The sequence below is a fragment of the Cyclopterus lumpus genome, chromosome 14 (genome assembly GCF_009769545.1).
Source record: "Cyclopterus lumpus isolate fCycLum1 chromosome 14, fCycLum1.pri, whole genome shotgun sequence".
NCBI lineage: Eukaryota > Metazoa > Chordata > Actinopteri > Perciformes > Cyclopteridae > Cyclopterus > Cyclopterus lumpus.
In genome coordinates, this window is record NC_046979.1 from 7825186 (window position 1) to 7847354 (window position 22169).

Below are 22169 nucleotides of genomic sequence, written 5' to 3' on the forward strand. Positions count from 1 at the left end.
AGAATACTGTTAAGCTAGAACACAGATGTTTGGTTTCCTTCCACGTCACGTATATGGCCCGAATGTACACGCATGGAGGAGTTCATTACTAATCAGTTGTATCCTCACTCATATGAAGCAAACCGAAAGGGCACCCCACCTAGAGTTGGACTCTGCCATCACTTCCTTAATGATTGGCACGTATTTTATTCCACCAACGTTAGACAGGATGTTAATTACTTATTAATATTTAATGTTGCTGCCGCTGAGAGTTTGTTGACATATTTTCTTTTTCAAACCTCACATTTATATTCTCTATATATCAAGTTAAAGGGCCAATCCGTATTACCGTAGACTCTGAGGTAATACGGATTGGCCCTTTAACTTGATACATTGCATTGCCAACAATACTGTACTTGATTGCTGAAAGAAGCACATCAAGCTTGCATGTCAACATCAACTTATTTACAGGCATCTGAGTTTAGCCTGTAGATACACTCGTTCTTACTACCTGAGGTCAGTTATAGTAAGTAGAGCAGGCTGACGGTCCAGGTTGTTTTTTGTTCTTGATGCGAGTACCATAACAGCAGATGTTATTTTTTCTTGCAAATTGACAGCATGATCTATTAATCAGAAGCACATATATCTATTTTAAATAAGTACATTTAATTAATTAGTGAACAATAAGTGGCCAGTTCATTGTGTTGTATTGTTTTATTAAAGGCAGAGCTTGTGGGAGGAAGGTTGTGCTGTAGCAACGTCTGACGTGCACAAGCGGTTTATTGTGTTGTTTTTCATGTTGGTTGATTATTAGCACAAGGGTTCATTAGATGTGGTTCCTTTATTAGGTACAATTTAAAACATGCAAATATGATAGCTCAAGGGAACTTCATGTGTGTGCTAATGGAAGGCGCAGATCTGTTTCCATAGCTGGTATTTTCTTTCATTAGCCTACTTAGACCAGCTCATGAATGTGTAAAACTGCAGATGCTAGGGCACTTCACTGCTGCTTGAACATGAAAACCTGAGATGTGATTTTAAATGAGAGGTGTTTTGACCGTTCCATGTCGCTAATGTCGGCACACAAACGCATTAACGGCACGCACACGTACAACACACGCTGCCGCAGACCTCTCTGTGGATCTTCAGGTACCGCATTAGTAGGCACAACCTCAGATCTGCCTGCAGTGGAGAACACATGGCTCTTCCTTTGATCTGTGTGTCTTTGGAGGGTTTCCATGAGCACAAAGTTACTCTGCAAGATGATTAGCAACCTTAAAACAAAACACCCTTCTCCGCCCTTTATCGACCCATCTGTACATTCCAGAGACAGATGCTCCTTGCATATATATTTTATGGTATCCAGTTATTTACATCTAAAAGCTTACACCGGAGAAAAAAATATGAAGATTTAATGTTTTAGGCATTGGTATGGTGGTGGAGATGGATAGCACTTAATGCAGTCCAAGGAAGAGTGCTGGTCAAAACAGTATTCCTCGCACCCAGCCTAAGAACACGAGAAAGCTGTCAGAGCCTTGTGCTTTACCATTAAAACTGTTTTTTTTCTTTCACCATTAATGAGTCTTTATTATTTCATTCAGAAGTCTCTTTTTGTCATTGCTCTTAAGCTTTTCAATCTTTTCTATGCTGTTAGCTGATTCTTCAAACTATATATATATATATATATATATATATAACTATATATACACATATAGTTATGTATATATATATATATATATATATATATATATATATATATATATATATATATATATATATACATATATAACTATATATATATATATACATATATAACTATATATGTATATATATATATATATATAAAATAATGTGAATGAATAGTCCCAAATTGAATAAAAAGCAATGGCAAGCAGAACAGTTGTAATTATTGATTTTAAAGAACTGAGATTTGTAGCAGACCTCATGTTTTAATGCTCAGAAGCACTGCTACCCCCTGTTTAGTAAAGATATGAAGATATGTCTATATGTCTTTAACGAGACATGTTTTGTCTTTTTTTACATTTCATTCTGTCATTTCAATCTTTTTTTACAATTTCTTTGACAGTAGTATGACTCAACTGTTGATATGGAGATTTTTTTCAATAACAGTCACACATCATGTTTATGCTTTTCTGTCTACTCCTCTCTTTCTGTCACTCACACAGAGTGCAAACACACGTCACTCGTGGACTTCAGCAATACACACATTCCCTCTTACTGCAGACAACATCATGCAGTGCTAATCTCCTGACACTCGACAGTCCTATTTGATAGCAGCATGGTGTTGCCAGCATGAATCGGCCCTAATGCATTGTCATACCTCCATCTTCTATTCAGGTCTCAGAGCTTAAAATATAAATTTTATAACAGAGACTAACCCTTTTCAGACTTATAATTTACAGAGATCCCACTTGTCTCTGGGAGAACTGGACAAACAGTTACAGCCCAGCTGTGGTGATATTTGTGGTTGAGGGCTCTTGAGACATCAGTATCCTTTCAGTTTGAGGTGTCTGAGGTGAGGAAGTAAACTTAGAAAATTAGCTTGTGTTCTCCAGCTCTCACATTACCTTTTTACACTTCTGTAAAATATTCTGCCATCAAGCCACACAACTTATTATTTCACCAATTTGGAAATTGAAGGAGAGCTTTTGCCTTTTTTTGAAGATAATTGTGGAGGTTGTCGTTCAAACTCTGGGCCTGACCGTAATATTATTATATGCAATTCCTTTACATTTCTTTTGTCACACAATTTTGAGAAGCAGTGGGTAGATTATGCCTTCTACTTTTTGCAGTATTGAAAACTAGTAAATTGAGTGCATGTCAAGCTATAAAGACAAATACACCTTAAGGTGCCTTTATCACAATAGTCCTTTTGTGACACATGTTTTGGGGAAAGTTGGCCACCTGGATGGAAGCCTACAAAAGTCAAAACATCTCACTTAGAACTTGTTTTAGTCTCGACAGAGGAACAAATTCATGAATCCTTGTTATGGATCAGTCCAGGTGGCATTTAATGTTGCCTCCAATTTACTTGACGTCAACTCTAACATCTGCTGTATAAACTGCGGTTAGTTTCCATGACTGATGCAGACAAAGTTGCTGACTATCTAACCAAATTACTTAAATTAAACATTTGCAAGATCCCTCCGTGGGAAAAAATGTGTACGAGGCTTCCGGGAGGACCAATTTAATGATGAAAGCGATGTGTCTCATAAATGATAGTGGCTCTCAGCTGGAGTGGTGGTGCACACTGATATGCCCTGATGTATGTCCCATGGAAAATAAAGCAAAGAGTCTAAAACTCATATAATGAATTATCTCCTTTGGATCATCTAACCACGTGTCCCCCCTGAGAAAGCATAATTCCCATCAGCCATAAACTCACTATATAGATATAGTATATATCCTTTTAGATTTGCATGTGTGTACGAGCCTTGTGCCATTTTCAGGCTACAATTTATTTGTGCTTTGGTCTTTTCTGAATGTGTAAGTGTCAGGAACAAGACTCAGAACCATAGGATTATGAAAAAAAAACAAAAAACATTGACCTTCTGACTCCATGATGCAATGATCTGAAAATCCAATAGTGTTTTTTTTTCTAATGTGGTCTAAATGCATACAAGGATTGGTCTTGAAATACTGGTTGAGTCTTCACCAATATACTAAATTGTCCAGGATGTAGATGAAGTTTAACATATTTGATTTAAAGCTGAATCAAAGAACATTGTTTCAAGGACATTATTCTTGCAAATTAGAATGTATGCACAAGATGGCATTGCTGCAAGAACACAGACATCTGAAATACAAACTGTACATCTGGTACATAAAGTAGATCATTAGATTTAACAGGCGGTTGACCAAGACAACATGAATATGTGATTAATGATAACCTTACAGTGTGAACAATACATGTTGTTGTGTACCGTAGACAATTAATATATTCATCACAAAAATATTTTTTGACTGTAGCATTTGGCAATGGTGCACCTACTTTGTTTCACAAGAAATCCCATAAACATATTTCAGTGTTTCTCTACAACGTGATGAAGAAAAGTCCGAAAATATCCCTTCTGACCTTGTCTTTAACCTCCTAATATTTATTTGGAAAGAAAGCAGAGCACAGTACAAAAAACCCTGCTCGCTCTTCTTTTAAAATAAATTATTGATTGCATGCATTTATTTTCTCTCTCCTCCCCGCAGCTCCTTCCAGACTGATGAAGACGATGAGGTGGCTAACAAGACGTGGGTGCTGACTCCCAAAGTGTTCGAGAGTGACGTCACACACATCCTAAACAGCCTACTAGATGGATATGACAACAAACTGAGACCTGACATCGGAGGTGGGTGCTGATTCCTCACAGATGATTTGTTTGGATGCAGAATCGCAAAGACATACACCAACGTTTATGACCCAAATTTGCAATCGGACACGTATATGCACTCATTATCTGACAGACGTTCCCATACCCAAGCACTTTGTACAGTAACTGTAGAAAAAAAGATGTAGCGTCTGTGACTTACGGAAAATCCATGATTATACAGCGGTGTGAACCCAACCCCATAATACACTCCTCTTACCTCTCTCAAAATTGTTGCTAAGAAATACATAAAATGAGTTAATCAATTAGGGAAGACTTTCTCCTTTTTTGGAGAATCAATCAGCAACTAGAAAGGTGCACTTGACGTACTGCAGTTCTCGGCCCAGTTTATCTGCAAGGACAGATGAACACACACACACACACACAAAATCGATTGATGACTTTCCTGGCAGATAATAATTAGGTAGAATTGCATTTTAAAGAGACAATTCACTACAACAATGCATCATTCTTATTTTTCTGCTTCCCTGTGGTGCAATTTATCAATCTAGATTTTCTTTTCCAAGTGTTGGAGACATTGGCTAATGTTTTCTCTCCAACAAACTACACCTCCTTACTGTATCAACGCGAAGAAGTAAAGTGTGCATTTTACTCATGGGCGAAGCTCGTGCTGACAGCACTAGATGTAAACATCGATGGCGTCCTCCTCGGCTGAGCTGTAACGTTAGCTAGCTCAGTGGTGCTAGATGTGCTAGCGGTATTGAGGATAGATGCATACTTTCTTCTGTGCAGTGCTATGGTTGACAAGTTGGGTACGGTATAAAGAAGATAGTTCCGACATGAAATGGCTAAAGGTCTGTGGCTTATCTTAAGTAACTGGGTCATGATATCTAGAAAGAGACATTGCTGTTCAGTCAATGCTTTGAGCACCCCAAAGCCAAGTGCCATCTAGTTCCATTATATCTGAAAGAAAACCTCTCTAGGGCCGATATCTTTAACAGTCGGCAACTCACACAAATTTAAATTTATAAAGAACACTAAAGGCAAGAGGAAAAGTACTTTTTATTTTTATTTAGGGTTGAGCTGGACTGGAATTTGGGTACTTTCTTTTTTAAACACAGGCTATTGGTTAGGTTGGTCATGGTCATTAATCAGGGGGCTTTCAAATTATTTCATATGCCCAAAAGTTCAGAGATTTCCCTCAATAAGTCATGGCTTCTCACATAATAAGGGGAATATGTTTACTTTATACTTTACAATAAAAAAATTCTACAAAATAACTTGATCTTAACGCCATTGACTCGGTACTTTGCTTGGCCTCAACCATGATGGCCTGGAATTACTTGACATCCTAACCAAAGCCCAAAGATTACAAATCATGTCCTACAAAGTACTTTTAAATTAAAATTGAGCAAACATGACGGAAAGGTACGGATGGATTAGAACACCTGTAGCTATCTAGCGAACAATAATGTTGTGACTTACTACAGAATTAAACTTGGCTTTTCTCTGGATCCGCAACTGGATTATGACTCGTTATTTCTTAAAGTATACTCTACTGTTACTCAGTTTTACTATGCATTACATTTAAATCAACTCAAAACACAATGTTTAGGACTTTGACTTGACTTGTGACTTGCCTCACCTCTAATGGTAGCTAGTAATAATGTTACTCACGCCAACTGATACCCTTTAAATATCTCTTCTGCAAATTGAAAAACAATAGGAAATAATGACTTTTTAATTACACTGCACTGGATGGCCTATTCAATGGCTGTAGAAATTGAACATGGATGATTAAATATGGACAGCATAGAGTTCATTGTTACACCATACTGGGGAGTACATGGTGTCCTTGTGTGTGTCTTTGTGTTGTGTGTTGACGGGCACCCTGCCCGACTATAAATAATGTCTACCTGTGGCAATGTACATGCACGCATTATGGTCGGGGTAGCAAGCCTCGTCTTGTCGATGTGAGAAAGAGACAAGTAGCGTACTTCCTTCACTTTGACAGACAGCTAGGCTCCATTGTCTGCACGTATATCCTGAAGCCTGTCGCGTCCATCTGCAAAGCAGAATAGGGAGATATTCAGTACCCTTGAATACTGGATGATTCATGGGTCAGTATTCCCGGGAAACTGGTTTAAGTCAGAACCTGTCACATACTCTTACAGAATACAGACATACCACTTCATATGCTTGCAGTGAATTGCTTCGCCACTTACTGTAGGGGAACAGGTTAGTGCTTTATTAAAGCAGTGAATGCTAAGAATAGATTTTAATAAATGCCCTAGCAGGACGTTGCTGTTACATAGCATGCGATGGAACCCCTCAGCTGCTACCGTGCTCCAAAAATGTGTTCCTGTTTTCTGAGCAATTTGAAATGTGGTGTGGTATTTGTCACTGCTCCCTCCACTGTTGACCTACAGAGGGAATACATGTGCTACACCTGCCTCTGAGAGGTTCTTGCTATCAACCCCATCCTTGAGGGAGCACCGGTAGGCTTCTCTAGTGCGACAAAAAGAGAACAATCCCTCACTGGCTTCTCCGCCACAAACAATTATTTTTTACCACTGCCGAGAATTTGACCTGATGCAGTTTTAAAGCATGACTAATGAATTGTTAAAATGACGGCACAAGATGAAAGCAGCTGAGTAACATGGATGTATACAGTAAGTCTGTCACACTGCTTTCATGGTTTCCCCTTATACTATACAATGTGTACAATGCTGCATATAATTTGACACATTTAATGAAGGGCAGCCTCTTTATTCGTAAGACTTTAGAAGTGGGCTTGTGCTTTAAATTGAAGAGCAGCTCAGATCTGCTTTGAGCATCAGCCCAGAGAGCCGCTGCGTAGCTGGGCGGCTGTCTGCCACGACTTAACCGTCATCTTCAAACGCACTATGATCTTGCTCACTGGTGGTATTCCAGCTGCTGCCAAGTTACACAGTTACAGAGGAGTTATAATTAGCTGACTATACTGTCATCTGATCCACCAACCAATCAACCAACCAACCAACCATACCAAGGCAAAGCGAAGATTCTCGTCCACCCCTTAAATTGTTAAAATGCTGTGGATTTAGATTCATTTCTGGATGTGCCACATCCTCCCTTTGAAGTCCAATGTGATGCTCATTTAATTTCAATGCCCCTGGAGTCTACTGTAAATATGAAAAATGAAGCAAATAGCACAGAGACATTGAGAGAGATAGAGAAAGAGAGAAAATCCTTAGTTCTTCAATCATAATACATCCATGGCTTTGATGGAAAGTCATTGCCTTCTAAAAATGAATATATTGTTTTATTTTATTTCACATGTATAGAGAGCAATGGAGAGGACATGAGTGTGTACAGTGAGTTTAATTAATAGGTCTAGATAATGTATCATGCATGGAGCTGTATTTGGTTATTCTATGAGCTATTCTATGTATTATGACGTCTCAGATAGCAAGTTAGAAAACTCAGCTCACCCAATTTATATTCACTGGCATCTTGGAATAATATTTCCCTTTATGAAAGACATCCACTTTTCAGTTGGCTGTATAAAAGAATACAGCTTGTTATTTTTGTTTATTAATATTTTATTTAAGCCATGTATGTATATTTATATGGATTTTCTTATTTTTTTACCAATAATCCAGTCCAGGGTTACATATTTTCTGCATCACATTTTCAGTCTACACAAATTCTAACTATGCTAAAACAGTAATAAGCACTAGTATGCATAGCCAGTAGTGGCAGTAGTGTGTCTGTGTGTGTGTGCGTGTGTGCGTGATTTTGTTTAAAGATATGTGTGCAAAGGCGTGGTGGTGCAATGCACATGCATATGTGCCTGTGTAACCCCCCTCGATGTAGCTATCGCTCACACTCACTCCTGCTCCCATATCTTAACCCGGACTCTGTTCTCAGACATAACGTCCAGTCATCCATGAAGATACGCATTGTCGCGAAGTGCGCGCAAGTGTAGTGATCCAGGCGGACTTGGAAGGTCTGACAGAGCACGGCCGTCTGTTTGACACCCAGCTTTCCACTTTCCTGAGCCAAACTGCTTCTGACGTCTGCCCATCTCACTAAGTGTAGGCAGCAGACACCAAGGTGTAATGCATGGCGGTGGACAGATGTACACATGCGAGTGCTCAAGCAAAGATAATTAATTTATAGATGAAGAGTGCAACATTCAATAGTTTAACAAAGGAAATATAGGACAGCACTCCAATCTTCCTTTTTTATATATTGCCACATGGACGCTTCCGGCAAAATAACCTTCTTCAGCATATATTCTGGCAATTTCCAAACTATACACGCTGGATAAGGGCTTCTTGCCCCACACAAATTTTATAAAAAAGTCTAATTGGGATGCTGTCCTAGTCTTCCCCTTTTTATCATCTCCATTAAGGATCCAGCACCCAGTCTTCAAGGTCTAGTTGTGAGTTTGGTGCTTGTGTCTAAACATTAACCGCCGCTTGTTTTTTCATCTCCATTGGGCTCAGCATTGTTATCCATCCTCAAATATTGTCACGTCAGGATATTTACGAGGCACTGTGGGAGTATCCGGCATCAGCAGGTCTTTGAGAAACGACGTTAACGGATTGGCTGCAGAGAGGAGCTCACAGGCCTGAAGCATAGGAGGGTATGAAAGGGATGGATGGGATGTTGCAGAGGGCACAGAGGTATTGTGGGAAATGGGACAGGAGCTTGTCAGTAAATGCAGACAAAGCATGGGGTTTTCTGACATTAGTAGAAGGCCTGTTTGAAGAAAGTGCGCCTGTAGGCTCTGGTGGAGTCTCCTTGCAGACACAGGAACAAGGTTTTCCATTTCATTAGCGCCATCTGAAGCGTCTTACACCAGATGAAATGACGATAACGTGATACAGTGTCATAAAAGTAAAGTGGGATCATTTAATTTAGGTACATTAATGTTTCCAGAGTAAAGTGACTTTTGGAGTCATTAACTTTGAGAGCAAAACTAAAATGAATTAAGCCAGCAGTTACAATATTATGAAATCAACGTTGTTTTACTTTGGCCACAGGATATGACACAACAAACACCCAACACAGTTACAACAATAATGGTGAACACATATATATATATCTAAAAGGGTATACCACATGTATGAAGATTGTTTTATACACTGAATGCAATTTTCTTGAAAGCTTTTTGCTTGAAATATTAGTTTGATATGTTTTTGTAATACTATATAATGAAAGTCAGACGTAGGTTTTTTCTTTCATCTCCTCTATTGGTTTTATTGTGATGACCCCCCCCCCCCCCCCCCCCCCTTAGTTTCTTATTGCATTTTCTATTGTATTTGATTGATTTTTTTCATGTAGCATCAGTACAAATATGTGGTTTCATATTGAGGATTTGATGCCTGATAAAGAAACATGACGAAATGTTGCGTGTTCATTGAACTTAGTGCAAACATTCATTCAAAACTTTCTCATGATTTCATCATACGCACCTGTCAATCATGTGTGTATCAGATAAAACCTGGAACACCGAAAGCTAGCTGAGCAGTGATGCTGTGAGAGAGATTATTTCACTCTTTCTTAATTGATGCTGAAGATGTAGACACAACTGATCAGAAAACATCCTGAAACTTATCGTACATGTGCATGATAAATAATTGCTCATCTATAAAACTGTCATTCTTGTGCTTCTTTTCAGTGAAACCAACAGTGATCCACACAGACATGTTTGTCAACAGCATCGGCCCAGTAAATGCCATCAATATGGTGAGTATTACTGAACTATAGTGTTAATGTGGCGATGTTTTCCTCAATAATCGGGCTGAAACTGCATGTATAACTAACGGAGAATGAGCTCTCTTCGCTGTCTTGCTCAAGCACACTTCAGCAGAGCAGATGCTGGCTGTCATGGTGGATTGGTTGGTCCACATAATCACCGTTCTGCTCCACCGCCCTTCTAGTGTAGCAACACAATGCAGGTGTCAATCAGTTAGTTAACTACAGCACTGGCCTTTGCACCAGAGGGGATGAACGCGATCCATTTCTTGCATCTGCGTTGAACAATTGTGTTGCTGAACACACGGGACGGATTTCAAGAGCAGCATATTTGCAAATGGCTCCGCGAGTTGGCGAGCCCTAAGACACTCGCACTTTGTGGTTGCCAAGAATTGCATCAGCGACAATCTGAGGTGTCTCTTTTTACCGTTTTACTTTTGATCATGTGATCTGTTTTAATGGTGAAAGTGACACATTTGAGATGTGTACTGGTTGCGCTAATTGTAACTACAATGCTATTTGTTTTTGATGAACATTTATTTAATTGAAAAGGTTGCATATGAAACATTTAAAGTAATTAATTATCTACAAATAAATGATTCATTCATATATTGCTATCCATTTTGGAAATATCACTATTGGTCCTATTATAGTTTCTCTCATTGTTTAGCTTGTGTATAGAGTACAACTGATAAAGTGGAAATAGAATAAACAGAATAAAATCATGTTATTTTTCTTTATTACTTCAAGATGCAGGAAGCTTTTCATGTCCACAAAGCCGAGTCTGTGTAGCTTTTGTTTATGCACAACATTTTCAGCCAATACGAGTGGGAGCACTGCTTTTTTGTACAGTACCAGCTTCCAAAACCGATATGTATCAGTGTGGTCCTATTAATATAAATAACAATGTGACATGTTGGAACTGAATTTCAGCTCCCAGTTTCAGATAGAAAGACCGAACACCGTGTTTTTTCTTTGATTGCCATTGGTAATGATGTAACAACACAAAGTAACTAATGAATTCTGTAAAGGAAAACTGGGGAATATTAATGGAACACATATAGCTGTCATTCTGCAGTGACGACCAAGAGAAGAGTTCATCTGATGGTGGAGAGGAAAACATTTTTTTTTCCGTTGGATAGAAAGAAGGATTAGGAAAACCTCACATCAGCGTTGTTGTATGTGTCATTGTTTTCTGTAGCACGTCCCCACTGAGAACCCACTTCTATTGTTATTCTGCAGAGCAGTCTGCTCTCCATGGTGGTGGCGTTCCGTTTCACTTAATCTTAGCTACAACACCCACTCTTAATAACTGCAGTCACAGTGAAGCATTGATGGGATCAGTTAGAAAATGTGTGTGTTTGCGCTCACATAAGGGTGTGATGAGGGCATCTCGCTGACATGAAGCGATGACTGATCGCTCCACATTCATGTGTAATTACCGCGGTTTGGCCGAAGCGATTCGCACTGTGACACGACAAATGTGGTCGGTATGATGTTTCTACACGAGCACGAACATGATTTTGTATTCTTAATTATGCAGGAGGAGTCTTTTGAAATATTGCCAAATTGTAAGTCGTGTTAGCGAGGGGGAAGTGATAGGACAGACCAACAGCTAGAAGGAGTGGGAGAGATTTGAAGACGAAAAAGAATCGTACATTTATGCTTTGCAGCCTCCAGATCTGAACAGTTATTAGGGATGCATGGATCCATGCAGCTGTTTGTGTTCAAAGAAGTGTGATTCTGTGAAAGATTGAAAAAAAGATCTGAGTATAAATATATAGGTTAGAAAAAAAATAGATTTTCATCACTCTACGCAGGGCACAGATCCAAAGGCATTTAATCTTTCTCTCATCATTAGATTTGAACTCTCTGCCTGTCCTTTGGGGGGGGGGGGGGGGGGGGGGGGGGGGGGATGGGAACGTAGCCTGGTAAAAATGTTGTTTTTAAAATCTCGTTTAGGACTCTCATGGATTTACACTTTATTATTGGGCTAAGCTTTGTCCGGAAGTTAATGCCTCTATGCCCTCTTGCACACAAATCCCCAGATTTTTTTTTTTCTCTCTCATCCTGTACTTCACTTTGAACCTCAGGGCCAACCATTCCGAACAACACAATACACATGAAAGACAAGATAGATAGATCCCGTTCACTCACTGTGTCTCCTTTCCCTCTCACATTAGACCACATTTTCACCTTAGCCCATGCCGCTTTTCATCCCTCACACATATATTCTAACAGAGCTCTCACACGGGCTGAATAGGAGACAGAAGGTTTTGTCAGGCTCAGGCTGCCGCTTATGAGATTAGATAATACTTGAGCCAAACAAGGGGAATTATTAATTGCCCCGTTGAAAATTTAAATTTCAGGTTGAGGGCTACAAGATGTTCTTTTTCGACAGAGCTCTTTAGGACGGACAAAAGGTCTTCTTGGCCTGAATAGAAACCCTCTTTAAAAGTGTCTGTAATTGAGTTCCAGCAGTAAGTTTCCACTGTCATAGGAAAAAGTTCCCCTCAGACAGAAGAACCAGTGCTTTTGCAGCACACAATTCAGTTGGATCTCATTGCATATTCAGATCCACACATTGGCCCTGGTTGTAAACAATAAGGTTTCCAAGGGTTTCCTGACAAACGGAGACTTTTATCTAGTGTGTTCATATGAAGCATATTCAGCTTTTAAACTGAAAGTTTAACATAACAATTCGGATAAAAAACCTTGTTTTGTCTGTCTTCAGGAATACACCATCGACATCTTTTTTGCTCAGACGTGGTACGACAGGAGGTTAAAATTCAACAGCACGATGAAGGTTCTGCGTCTCAACAGCAACATGGTTGGGAAGATCTGGATCCCGGACACTTTTTTCCGCAACTCGAAGAAGGCCGACGCCCACTGGATCACCACACCCAATCGCATGCTTCGTATCTGGAACGATGGTCGGATACTCTACACCCTCAGGTAAAATATCAGGGATGCAATAACATGCAATAACATGTTAGTACTGATTTGGCTATTGCTCATTCATCAGACCAACAGTTGGATTGATTGTGTGGCAGAATTATTTAATTCACCAGTTAACACCATTTAATCCCATTCAAAGCTTACATTTTCTATTGTTTATTATTTATACCATTTTGGATCCAATTAATTATATTTTGTCTGAACCAAAAGATTAAAAAAAAAATGCTCATAATTTTAGATTTAGTGTTAAAGACATTTTTTTTCTCCTCTGTTGGAAAGATAGCTAAGATAATGGGTTCAAAATCTATTTATATAAACAATTAGCTCTAGTGCTCTCAGTTGAATAAAGCAGAAAACAATAGATAACAGTAAAAAATACATCGGAATTAGTCTCGATTCAACAATTTTAGCACTAAAGCTGGACTAAGAACTAACGATAACTGTGCAGCATTTAATTTTTCATCTGTATTATTAGCAATTTGTTTCCACCAAAGGTGCTTCCAGCTCTTCCTGGAATCCACCGTAAGGAACAATGTGTACTTTAGAGAGTAGACTGAAGTACCCAACAATTGATGGCCTCTTTACACAACACTGATTCATTTTAGTGATTACCCTGAGCAGGCCACTGGCAATGTTACATTTCAGCATTTTAAATTCAACATTTATCAGCCTAAGTGAAATCTGTCCGTTGTTTGTGATAAGGGAAAACTGTAACCGCATTACCCTAAACTGATGTTTTTTGGCACTCCTACACAGCATATTTTAATTTGAACATTTGTAATGTTCCTATTATATATTGTTTTGTAATCTTCGTTGGGGAGTTTCTAAAGAAAATCTAACTGTAATGCAAAATAATTGCTTTACTGTTTAATGGCCCGATCTTGCATGCGATTGATTAGACAAATATATTAATAATATAATAATAGTTTGACTGCATCCTTGTTATGAGTGTAAAACACATGAAGCTAGGAGGATAGATCTAAGGGGAAATATGAAGTGTGGTTATTATCATGTTTTGCATGCCATCATAAATCCAGCGGACGTGAATACTGACACCACAATAGATCATCAGTGATAATAAGAGAAAGTGAACCTTTCTGGACTCAATCAAGCTGTGATGGATGTTCTGCTATGCAGAACGAACACGACCCGTCCACTTCATTAATGTGTTAACGAACTCAGAATTGAACCACTGGTTAATTAGGATGACCGCTGTGATTGGGAGGACAATGATACATGACAATAGCGAGTGTGGATGGGTAAAGTCATTTAAGGTCATTCTCCCATTAAGGGAAAGTTTAATGACTTTGCCTTCAAACCCCCTCAAGTGTGAAAAAGAAGAGACGGAGTGTGTTGCTGTGAAAAACATAAATTTAGTTCCGTTAATATTGTGTTCATTTTGATTAACTATGTTTGTGTGATTATAAAAATGTATATATATATATATATATATATATTTACATTTACATTTACATTTACAGTCAGTGGATACAAATATTGTATTTCTGCAGGTTAACCATCGATGCCGAGTGCCAGCTTAAACTGAACAACTTCCCAATGGATGAGCACTCATGTCCCCTGGAGTTTTCAAGCTGTAAGTTCGTCCATATGCTGATCCCCGACTGTTTTACCTCTTCCTCTGTTTCATCTCAAACACGCGCTCGCTGTGCCCATGTATGAGCGACATATGAGCCCAACAAAGACATCATTTAAGGAATCATTATGCAACAAGCTTAGGGTTTCTTTTAGACCTCTCCAATCTACTATAAGACGAGTCACATGTGTATTTAGGTTTCACAGATTAATGTATGCATGTACACTATCTACAGTATGTATTGCATTCTTTCTTTGTCTTCAAAGAGGTCTGTAATATTACGATATGTAATTATGTGTTACAACATGTGATGTTTGAGGAAATCATTTCAATAATTTATAGTATATACTGCCATTAATCAAGGGGATTGAATAATAGATGTCTTATTGACCAAAGGCTAAGCACTGATAGATTTTGTTCTGCACTCTATCAATACTGTTCAAAAAAACATTTCAAAAATTGACAGAAGTCCAAACTGAGGCCCCCCCCCCCCCCCCCCCCCGTTATGCTAATGAGGTCGCTATGGATCTACAGAGAGATGCACCATGGGATATTGTCCAGAGAGAATGCTTCTTAAATAGCTCCCGAGCAACACGAAAGAGAAAGCAGAGGGGTAGCAGGCCTAAAAATGGAACAGAGGCATTCATTTAAATTTGATGAAAGCCGTGGATGTTTTCAGAACTTTGGAAATCGCTTGAAGTACGGTACATGAGCTCAATCTCAGAGGCAGCAGGCGGAGCACTGAGCAGTGTGCAGCAACGTATCACGCGGCCATATTTTCTCAACACGTGCCACGAAGCGTCGTAGATTTCCCAGTGCCTGAACCTCTCTTGCGGCGGTTTAGGAGAACGCTTTACAGACACGCTGGATGCATTGCCAGCGGAGGAGCAGACTGTCCGCCTGCCTGGCTGTAATGTGGCAAATGGGAAATTACTGGATGCCTGAGAGCACTTTAGTAATAAAGCCATTTAAAGTTCGAACTGGGGAAGCTTCATGTGCATTATTCAAGCCACTCCGTTGTCGACTGCCCACCGCTCATATCTAGACTGACAACAACCTTCACACGATAAGGAGATGCAGTTCCAAATTGAATGTACCGTATTATAAATGTACGGAAGCGGTAACAATGTGTTTTTTTAAATACAAATTTGGATACCGGACATACATTCAATATAAAGAAATAACATTTGATTATGTTAATGCATCCTGCCTCGTCTAGGTGAATTAGCATTCGTAGGATTGTTATGGTAATTCTCACAATCGGAGAGCTTCCTCTTGATGTAATACAATTTACTGGAATCCAAGTCGCAGACAGACGTGGATCAATTTTGTGACTTTTGCTTTTTAAGTCAGCCGATTGTTTCAGCTTTCATATTTTGTCAGGAGTCTGTCATACTGTATGAGGATTCTTTCATGAAGCACTTCCCCCTCCAAGATTACCGACTGTGTCAGAATGGATCCCTCTAAAATAGAACAGGCTGTGCTCTATGCTTTTGTTTTATTTTGAACAGTTTTCAACACATTGTTTTATAATGCAGAAAGCTCCTCGAAGGAGTCACGTCTTAAGGAAGGAATGTTAGTCTTTCCGATTACATTGTGTCATTTCTGCACTAAGTTTCTGTCCTCTCCTCGTCTCCCTCTGTAACAAAGCTCGATTTAACTGTGTTCTTGCCTGTTCAGATGGCTACCCCAGGGAGGAGATTGTTTACAAGTGGAAAAGAAGCTCAGTTGAGGTTGGGGACATTCGCTCCTGGAGGCTCTACCAGTTCTCCTTTGTGGGCCTGAGAAACACCTCTGAGATCGTCAGGACTGTCTCAGGTAAGAATATCTTCTTGAACAAAATACTAAATCATACTCATTCAGTAAAGGCTGACTGAATATACACATTCTTTGCCAGTGACACATTGCTTGTGTGCCATTAATAATGTATTGATCTGTGGGTGCTGCATGACACAACATTGATGTTGGGCATGATGTATTTAATCTGATGGAGGCAGGAGCGTGCAGGCAGCATCACCTTAATGTGATGATATCACAAGCGTCTTTGACGCTCTAGAAGTATTATTATTATTATTATATGGTGGAATTTCATTCATGAAAATATGAGAGGCATTATTATTATCAGGCTTCATTCACCATGCACGCCGGTGACTCTAAACTTGTTATGAAATAAAGTCTCAAAATTGCTCTTCTTCTTCCAAGTCTGATCTGTAAACAATCACCGTTGTTCCAAAGACTGACCTTTGGTCTGTTGCTAGAGGTCACAACGTGACCATTTAGAGAAACAGAGACATGACTCATGATGTTTTATCCACTTTTAGTTCACACTTTTTTTTTTCAAGTAAAATCCATAATGGCTACCTACTGCGTATATCACGACCCTGTGGGGTGGGCAGACAGATGCTGGGGGCGAAGTGCGATGTGTAGTTTCTACGATACATATCCTGTGTGCACTTTTCATTCAAAATGCACGTTATTTTTTTTATATGTCTTGTCTATCTTCTAGGTGGCTTTTGATTATATACTGTACCGTATGGACTGTAACATCTTCTTAGTTTGTTGCCACTTCTGTCATTAAGAATGTATATTTAAATATTTTTGAGCCAGAGGGCAACGTGACCTACAGTACAGTTTGTGTCCGGTACATTACATGCATATCTTCAATTCTGCTCCATTGTCTACAGATACAATAACTATAAAGAACCATTATCAGGAAAGCAATGCACTACAATAACCTGTTATAAATGTTAGTGATACATTTAAAAAGTAAAAGTCAGTAAAGTCCTTCAATATTCAATGCATACATTTCTGACTTCCCTGGTATTCTAAATGATGTGGTGCTTATGTTATTAACATATATAGGGATGACGTGCATCATTCATTATGTTGCACTTGCTGGATTCCATTCAGAATGAATGCAATAAAAAAAGCTGCTTTTCCCTGACAGTATTGATGGAGAGGGCTACTGTGTGTGCATGCATGCAATCATGCTTGTTTGTTTGTTTATATTCATGAGATATCGGTAAGTAATGCGTGTAATGCTCTGCAAGGAATTGTTTAAGCGTGTCTGTGGTGTGACTCAAAGAAATCCTTCCTGCAGAGATTAACTTTGGCCAGAGGTGAGTTCATGCTCATTAGATCAGCTGCTGAACTGATGATGGACATGTAAAACACGGGTCTAATATATACAGTATGTACAAGTAATATATCCCCTTATGAATCCTACTGTTTAATCGCTTGAAAAGAAATAAAGCCATTTTTGCATGTATTTGCGTAAACTTGCAAATTTAGTTGATAAAGAAAGAAAAGCTGTTTCCCTGTAAACAACTTTTTTTTTTTAAAAATCTCCAACTTAATCTCCTTTTTATGAGATGGTCAATTCATCCTAGTCTTTCTGTAATGCGATTATTGATCAGGGGGAACGGATGTGTTTTGGCTGTACTCCATCTGTTTAGAATGTGCTACAGGCTGGAAGGCCAAAGTCGTTGTTTCAGACATGTGACAGGAGGGTTGTTATTCTTGCCTTTCATTTGCAGCTCAGCGTCTAGACATTTAGGATACTGCTTACCTTTCATAATAAAAGCCCGGTCTGCCTTGTGAGAAGCACATACTGTAGCTACACAGACAATCAGTATAATGAAACAACTTTTGATACATACACACTCTAAAGATACAGGAAGATAATGCGTTGCCAATAACAGATTGTAGAGGCCTACAATGTAGTTTATTATTGCGTGTGTTTCAACAGAAATAGTTGTATCAGACACCGGTTACACTTGTCTTTTTAATGCGACTTTGTGATCGATGCGTCTGATGAAATGTCTGTACAACACGTTTCATTTCCCACACATGTTTTCCCAGTAAAATGACTAACCCCTCCTCCCTGCAGGATTAATTTATTATAAAAAAATAGCCACTAACAAAGCTGCAAAAAAAGTGTTGATAAACACATTTTCCAATAAATCCGTCACAATAAATGTCCCCCCCAGTGTTGAGTATGTTTGTGCCGCAGCCCCGGTTTTCCTCCTCACTTTCCTTTGCGCTTGCTCCGGAGAGGAACCCTAACCCCATGTGTTGGGAAGATGATGCAAGTCTTATGTTCGATAAACAGGACGGTTTGTGCCTCTGAGATCTCAATGCAAGCCTTTTTAATTCAAGTCCTTAATTAGTGTTATTTAGTTGTATCATTCTAGTATCTTAGAGTTTATTAAATCTGTTACTTTAATTCCCAACGTAGCCTACTCAGATATACGCCGAACATAGTTCAGGTCAGTGTTTAAAACAATTTTTTCGAATGGAAAAACACCCAACGTATTTCATAAATTATTATTATTCTACCGGTATTCAATTTAGGTCGGACAACTAAAGAAATTCCTTAAGATTTGCCTCCCGAGGGCCGACAAACCAAGCTCCATCAGACATGCACACAGTAGCCATGGGAGGAACTGAACTCACCCAACCGTTCTGTAATTCGCCACAGCTCAACAAAGTGTCACCGACATATAATGCTTATGCACAGCCTGTACACAGTGCATGTTGATTAAAAACAATATATACCGGTACTGTATATATATATATATATATATATATATATATATATATATATATAAAAAAGAAAACATGCTCTTCAATTTTCCGTCTGTTTCGATCACAACGTTTTCATGCGACAACATGAAAAGGCAATCTGTGTAGGAGGCTGAGCTGTAGTGGAGAATGTGCAGCGTCCTCTGACTCTCCATCTCTTATCTGGTTTGTTATTTCCACAAACAGCCATCTGGTCTCTTGTCAGAGCAGAGAGCCTTGGCTGTGGCTGCGGCTGCGAGACCTCTTGTCTCATTTTGCAGTCAGTTTGAGTATCTGACCTGCTTCAAGATTCATGAACACAACATCTGTCTCAAAAAGCAGTCAGTAAGGGCCTCATAATCATCCGGTCTATAAAGTACTCTCCATGCAGCGGGGTAGCATTCCCTGAAAGGTATGATGGAAATGTAGAAATATTCCTTAATATGCTGTATCAACCGCAACTACTTTTATACATTTCAACAAAAAGAGTTACTGTGAGCTCGATCTTTTCAAACAAAATGCTTATTGACACCATTGCATTTATTTGTTCTGCAGGAAATTCATTCAAAATCCTCGTTTACCGTTTTCAATTGTATCTCGTTTTCTGGTATTACCTATCAAATGTGTCTACGCATCTTAAATTACCCATCACTTAATTTGTTTGCTCATTTTCCGGTTGCTTCTTTGTGTGAAAGGTGCAACAATTGTGGTTTAGTTCTTTTATATAAAAGTTAGTTAGTTACATATTCTTTAATATCGTCCTGACGATTTTTTTAAAGAATCTTCTTTTGCACAATATTCCAGTTCAAGCGCTCTGCTGAATCACAATCATACTGAATGGAAATGGGTCAGGCAACAGAGGGACACACAATGGTAAGCTAAGCAGACAGACAGACAGACAGACAGACAGACAGACTTGCAGGCAGGCAGACAGACAGGCAGTGTGAATTGGCCGTATAAAAGTAATGAAGACTGCAGCAAATAGTCAGAGCAAGAGATTCCTTCTCATTCTGTGAGACAAGCCAGTCTCTCCCAGGCTCGACTTGGACAAAAAGACAACTCCCGCATTAAGGAATCTATGCTTGTACTCTCCGGGTATCTTTTTCTTTTTTTTTAATAAAAAAGTGATGCATGATTAAAAGAACGATTGAGTGATATTGTGATTAAAGGGGGCTGGGGCGGTGACACGCCATCTGCTGCTCTCATCCAGTTGTGTTGTAGCTGTTTGTAAAGGCTCTGTCGTTTTTTATTTTGTTCCTCTTCCTTCTCACAGCCAGAGTCCAAAGACCTGGTCTCTCAACATGTCACTTCACATCAGAGCCGCCCGTACTGCCTGGAAGCTCATACCTGCATTTACAAACACAGAGACACACACACACACACACAAGCACACATTTGGATGCACGTACACAATTGCATAAAAAAGGAAAGGGAAAAAGAAAAGAAAAAACATCCACTCAAGCGTCAAGGACCCTTGAAAGGATGCCAGTGGACAGAATAGAAGGTAGGATAGTCAAGGCACTGGATGCACAGCTGACGTTGCTGTTACGTTAACCCCTCAGTGGCTGGGTTAAGCTTGATGCTGGGAGCTGTGTTCTCACCCATCTGCCAGGCTGGAGTTCAGGGATGAACATCATAGTGCAGACAAGGACACAGAGAGAGGGGCAAAAAAAGAACGCAGTGGGAGAGCAGCAGCGGACAAATCATAGAGGGGTGACAGGAATAAAAATGGAAAGGGACGGTAGTTGTGGCATTTTATTGGTCCTGCAAAGGTGAATTGAAAAACAGAATCCATGTTGCCAGTTTGGAGGTCAAGTGTATCAGGATGTGCGACTGTGGGCAAAATGTGTGGATTTACTGCATCTGAGGTGATATTTTGGGGACTCGGTAACTCCACAAGCAACATGATATTAACTTATACTCCGATTATTGGTAGTTTTTTACAAGCAAAAAAAGTGGTACATTTGAAAACTTTAAGTGGATGACTATTATTACAGATTTGTATTATTCTCTTTCTCATGCAAATTACCATGCAGTTGACATTTGTGCATATATTGCATGAATATAAAATGATTAAACAGCCATCGTCGCTATTTACCAAATGTTATTGAATGTTTCAAAATAACAGCACAGCTGTTTTCTAACGCTTTTCAAATGGCTGTCCTGTTACTCACCAAGGGCCTGCTCAAGAAGACATTACCTCAAGAAGATATATATATATATATATATATATATATATATATATTTATACAGTATATATTTTACAATAAATGTAGTGACTTGAAATTACTAACACACATTCAGAGCTTGACAAAGCTATTTTTTACATTTGCACACATGAACACCAATTTGGATCCAACAACAACGGTGCAGTTGCATTAATACACTGTAGTGTTTGTATAATTGATAGAGAGGAGGTTAAAGGAGATGCATTGTGAGGGGTGACCAAGATGAATGATTAGTTTTATCAAGAAATGGGTGATTAGTCATTTTGTCTATTTTCTGATAAATGTAGTATGTGTGGTGCATTTACATTAATACTACCACCATCTTCCCGGCACATTAGAGGAACAAATGAGCTTAGAAAAAGCACTGCTTGGTTCGCCAAGAAGCTTTCCCTTTCGAGCATACAGGGAATCAAAGCCATTTGCCGTCTTTCTTTCTTGTGTTGTTTGTTACGAGCCCCACTTTTCTCCGCAGTGAATCGTGGGATGGGTTAAACAGGACTCGTGCTTAATTTGTTTGTTCAGCAGGGCACAGATGTACGCTATGTGCATCAGCCAGCAGTACATATCTGGGTGTTTGACAGTATTCAGAGTGCTTTGGTCCGCGCCTGTGTCCATGAATTAATGCATGCTTCTGTGTCCATTTGGTTGCATGCACATTTCCGCGTGCGCTCTCCACTGGATACGAGTCTTTTATTTTTTTTGTACGTATCGAAAGCTATTCTTAGAGTGACCTTCCAAAAGCCATGCCGTGCTGCCCTG

General features: G+C 39.2%; 1 protein-coding gene across 6 annotated transcripts in view; it reads left to right on the forward strand.

Moving 5' to 3' along the window:
• gabrg2 (gamma-aminobutyric acid type A receptor subunit gamma2) overlaps positions 1–22169 on the forward strand; it is a 42214-nt gene that overhangs the window by 3526 nt on the left and 16519 nt on the right. For 5 of the 6 annotated variants that reach the window (XM_034549739.1, XM_034549741.1, XM_034549742.1 and 2 more), the window contains exons 1-4: positions 10002–10058; positions 12802–13022; positions 14537–14619; positions 16300–16437. In XM_034549739.1, coding sequence (XP_034405630.1) covers positions 10017–10058; positions 12802–13022; positions 14537–14619; positions 16300–16437 — 484 coding nt within the window. In that variant the 5' untranslated portion in view covers positions 10002–10016. Of the gene's footprint in view, positions 1–4200; positions 4341–9990; positions 10059–12801; positions 13023–14536; positions 14620–16299; positions 16438–22169 lie in introns of those variants that run through there. The other variant, XM_034549738.1, reaches the window with a different exon arrangement.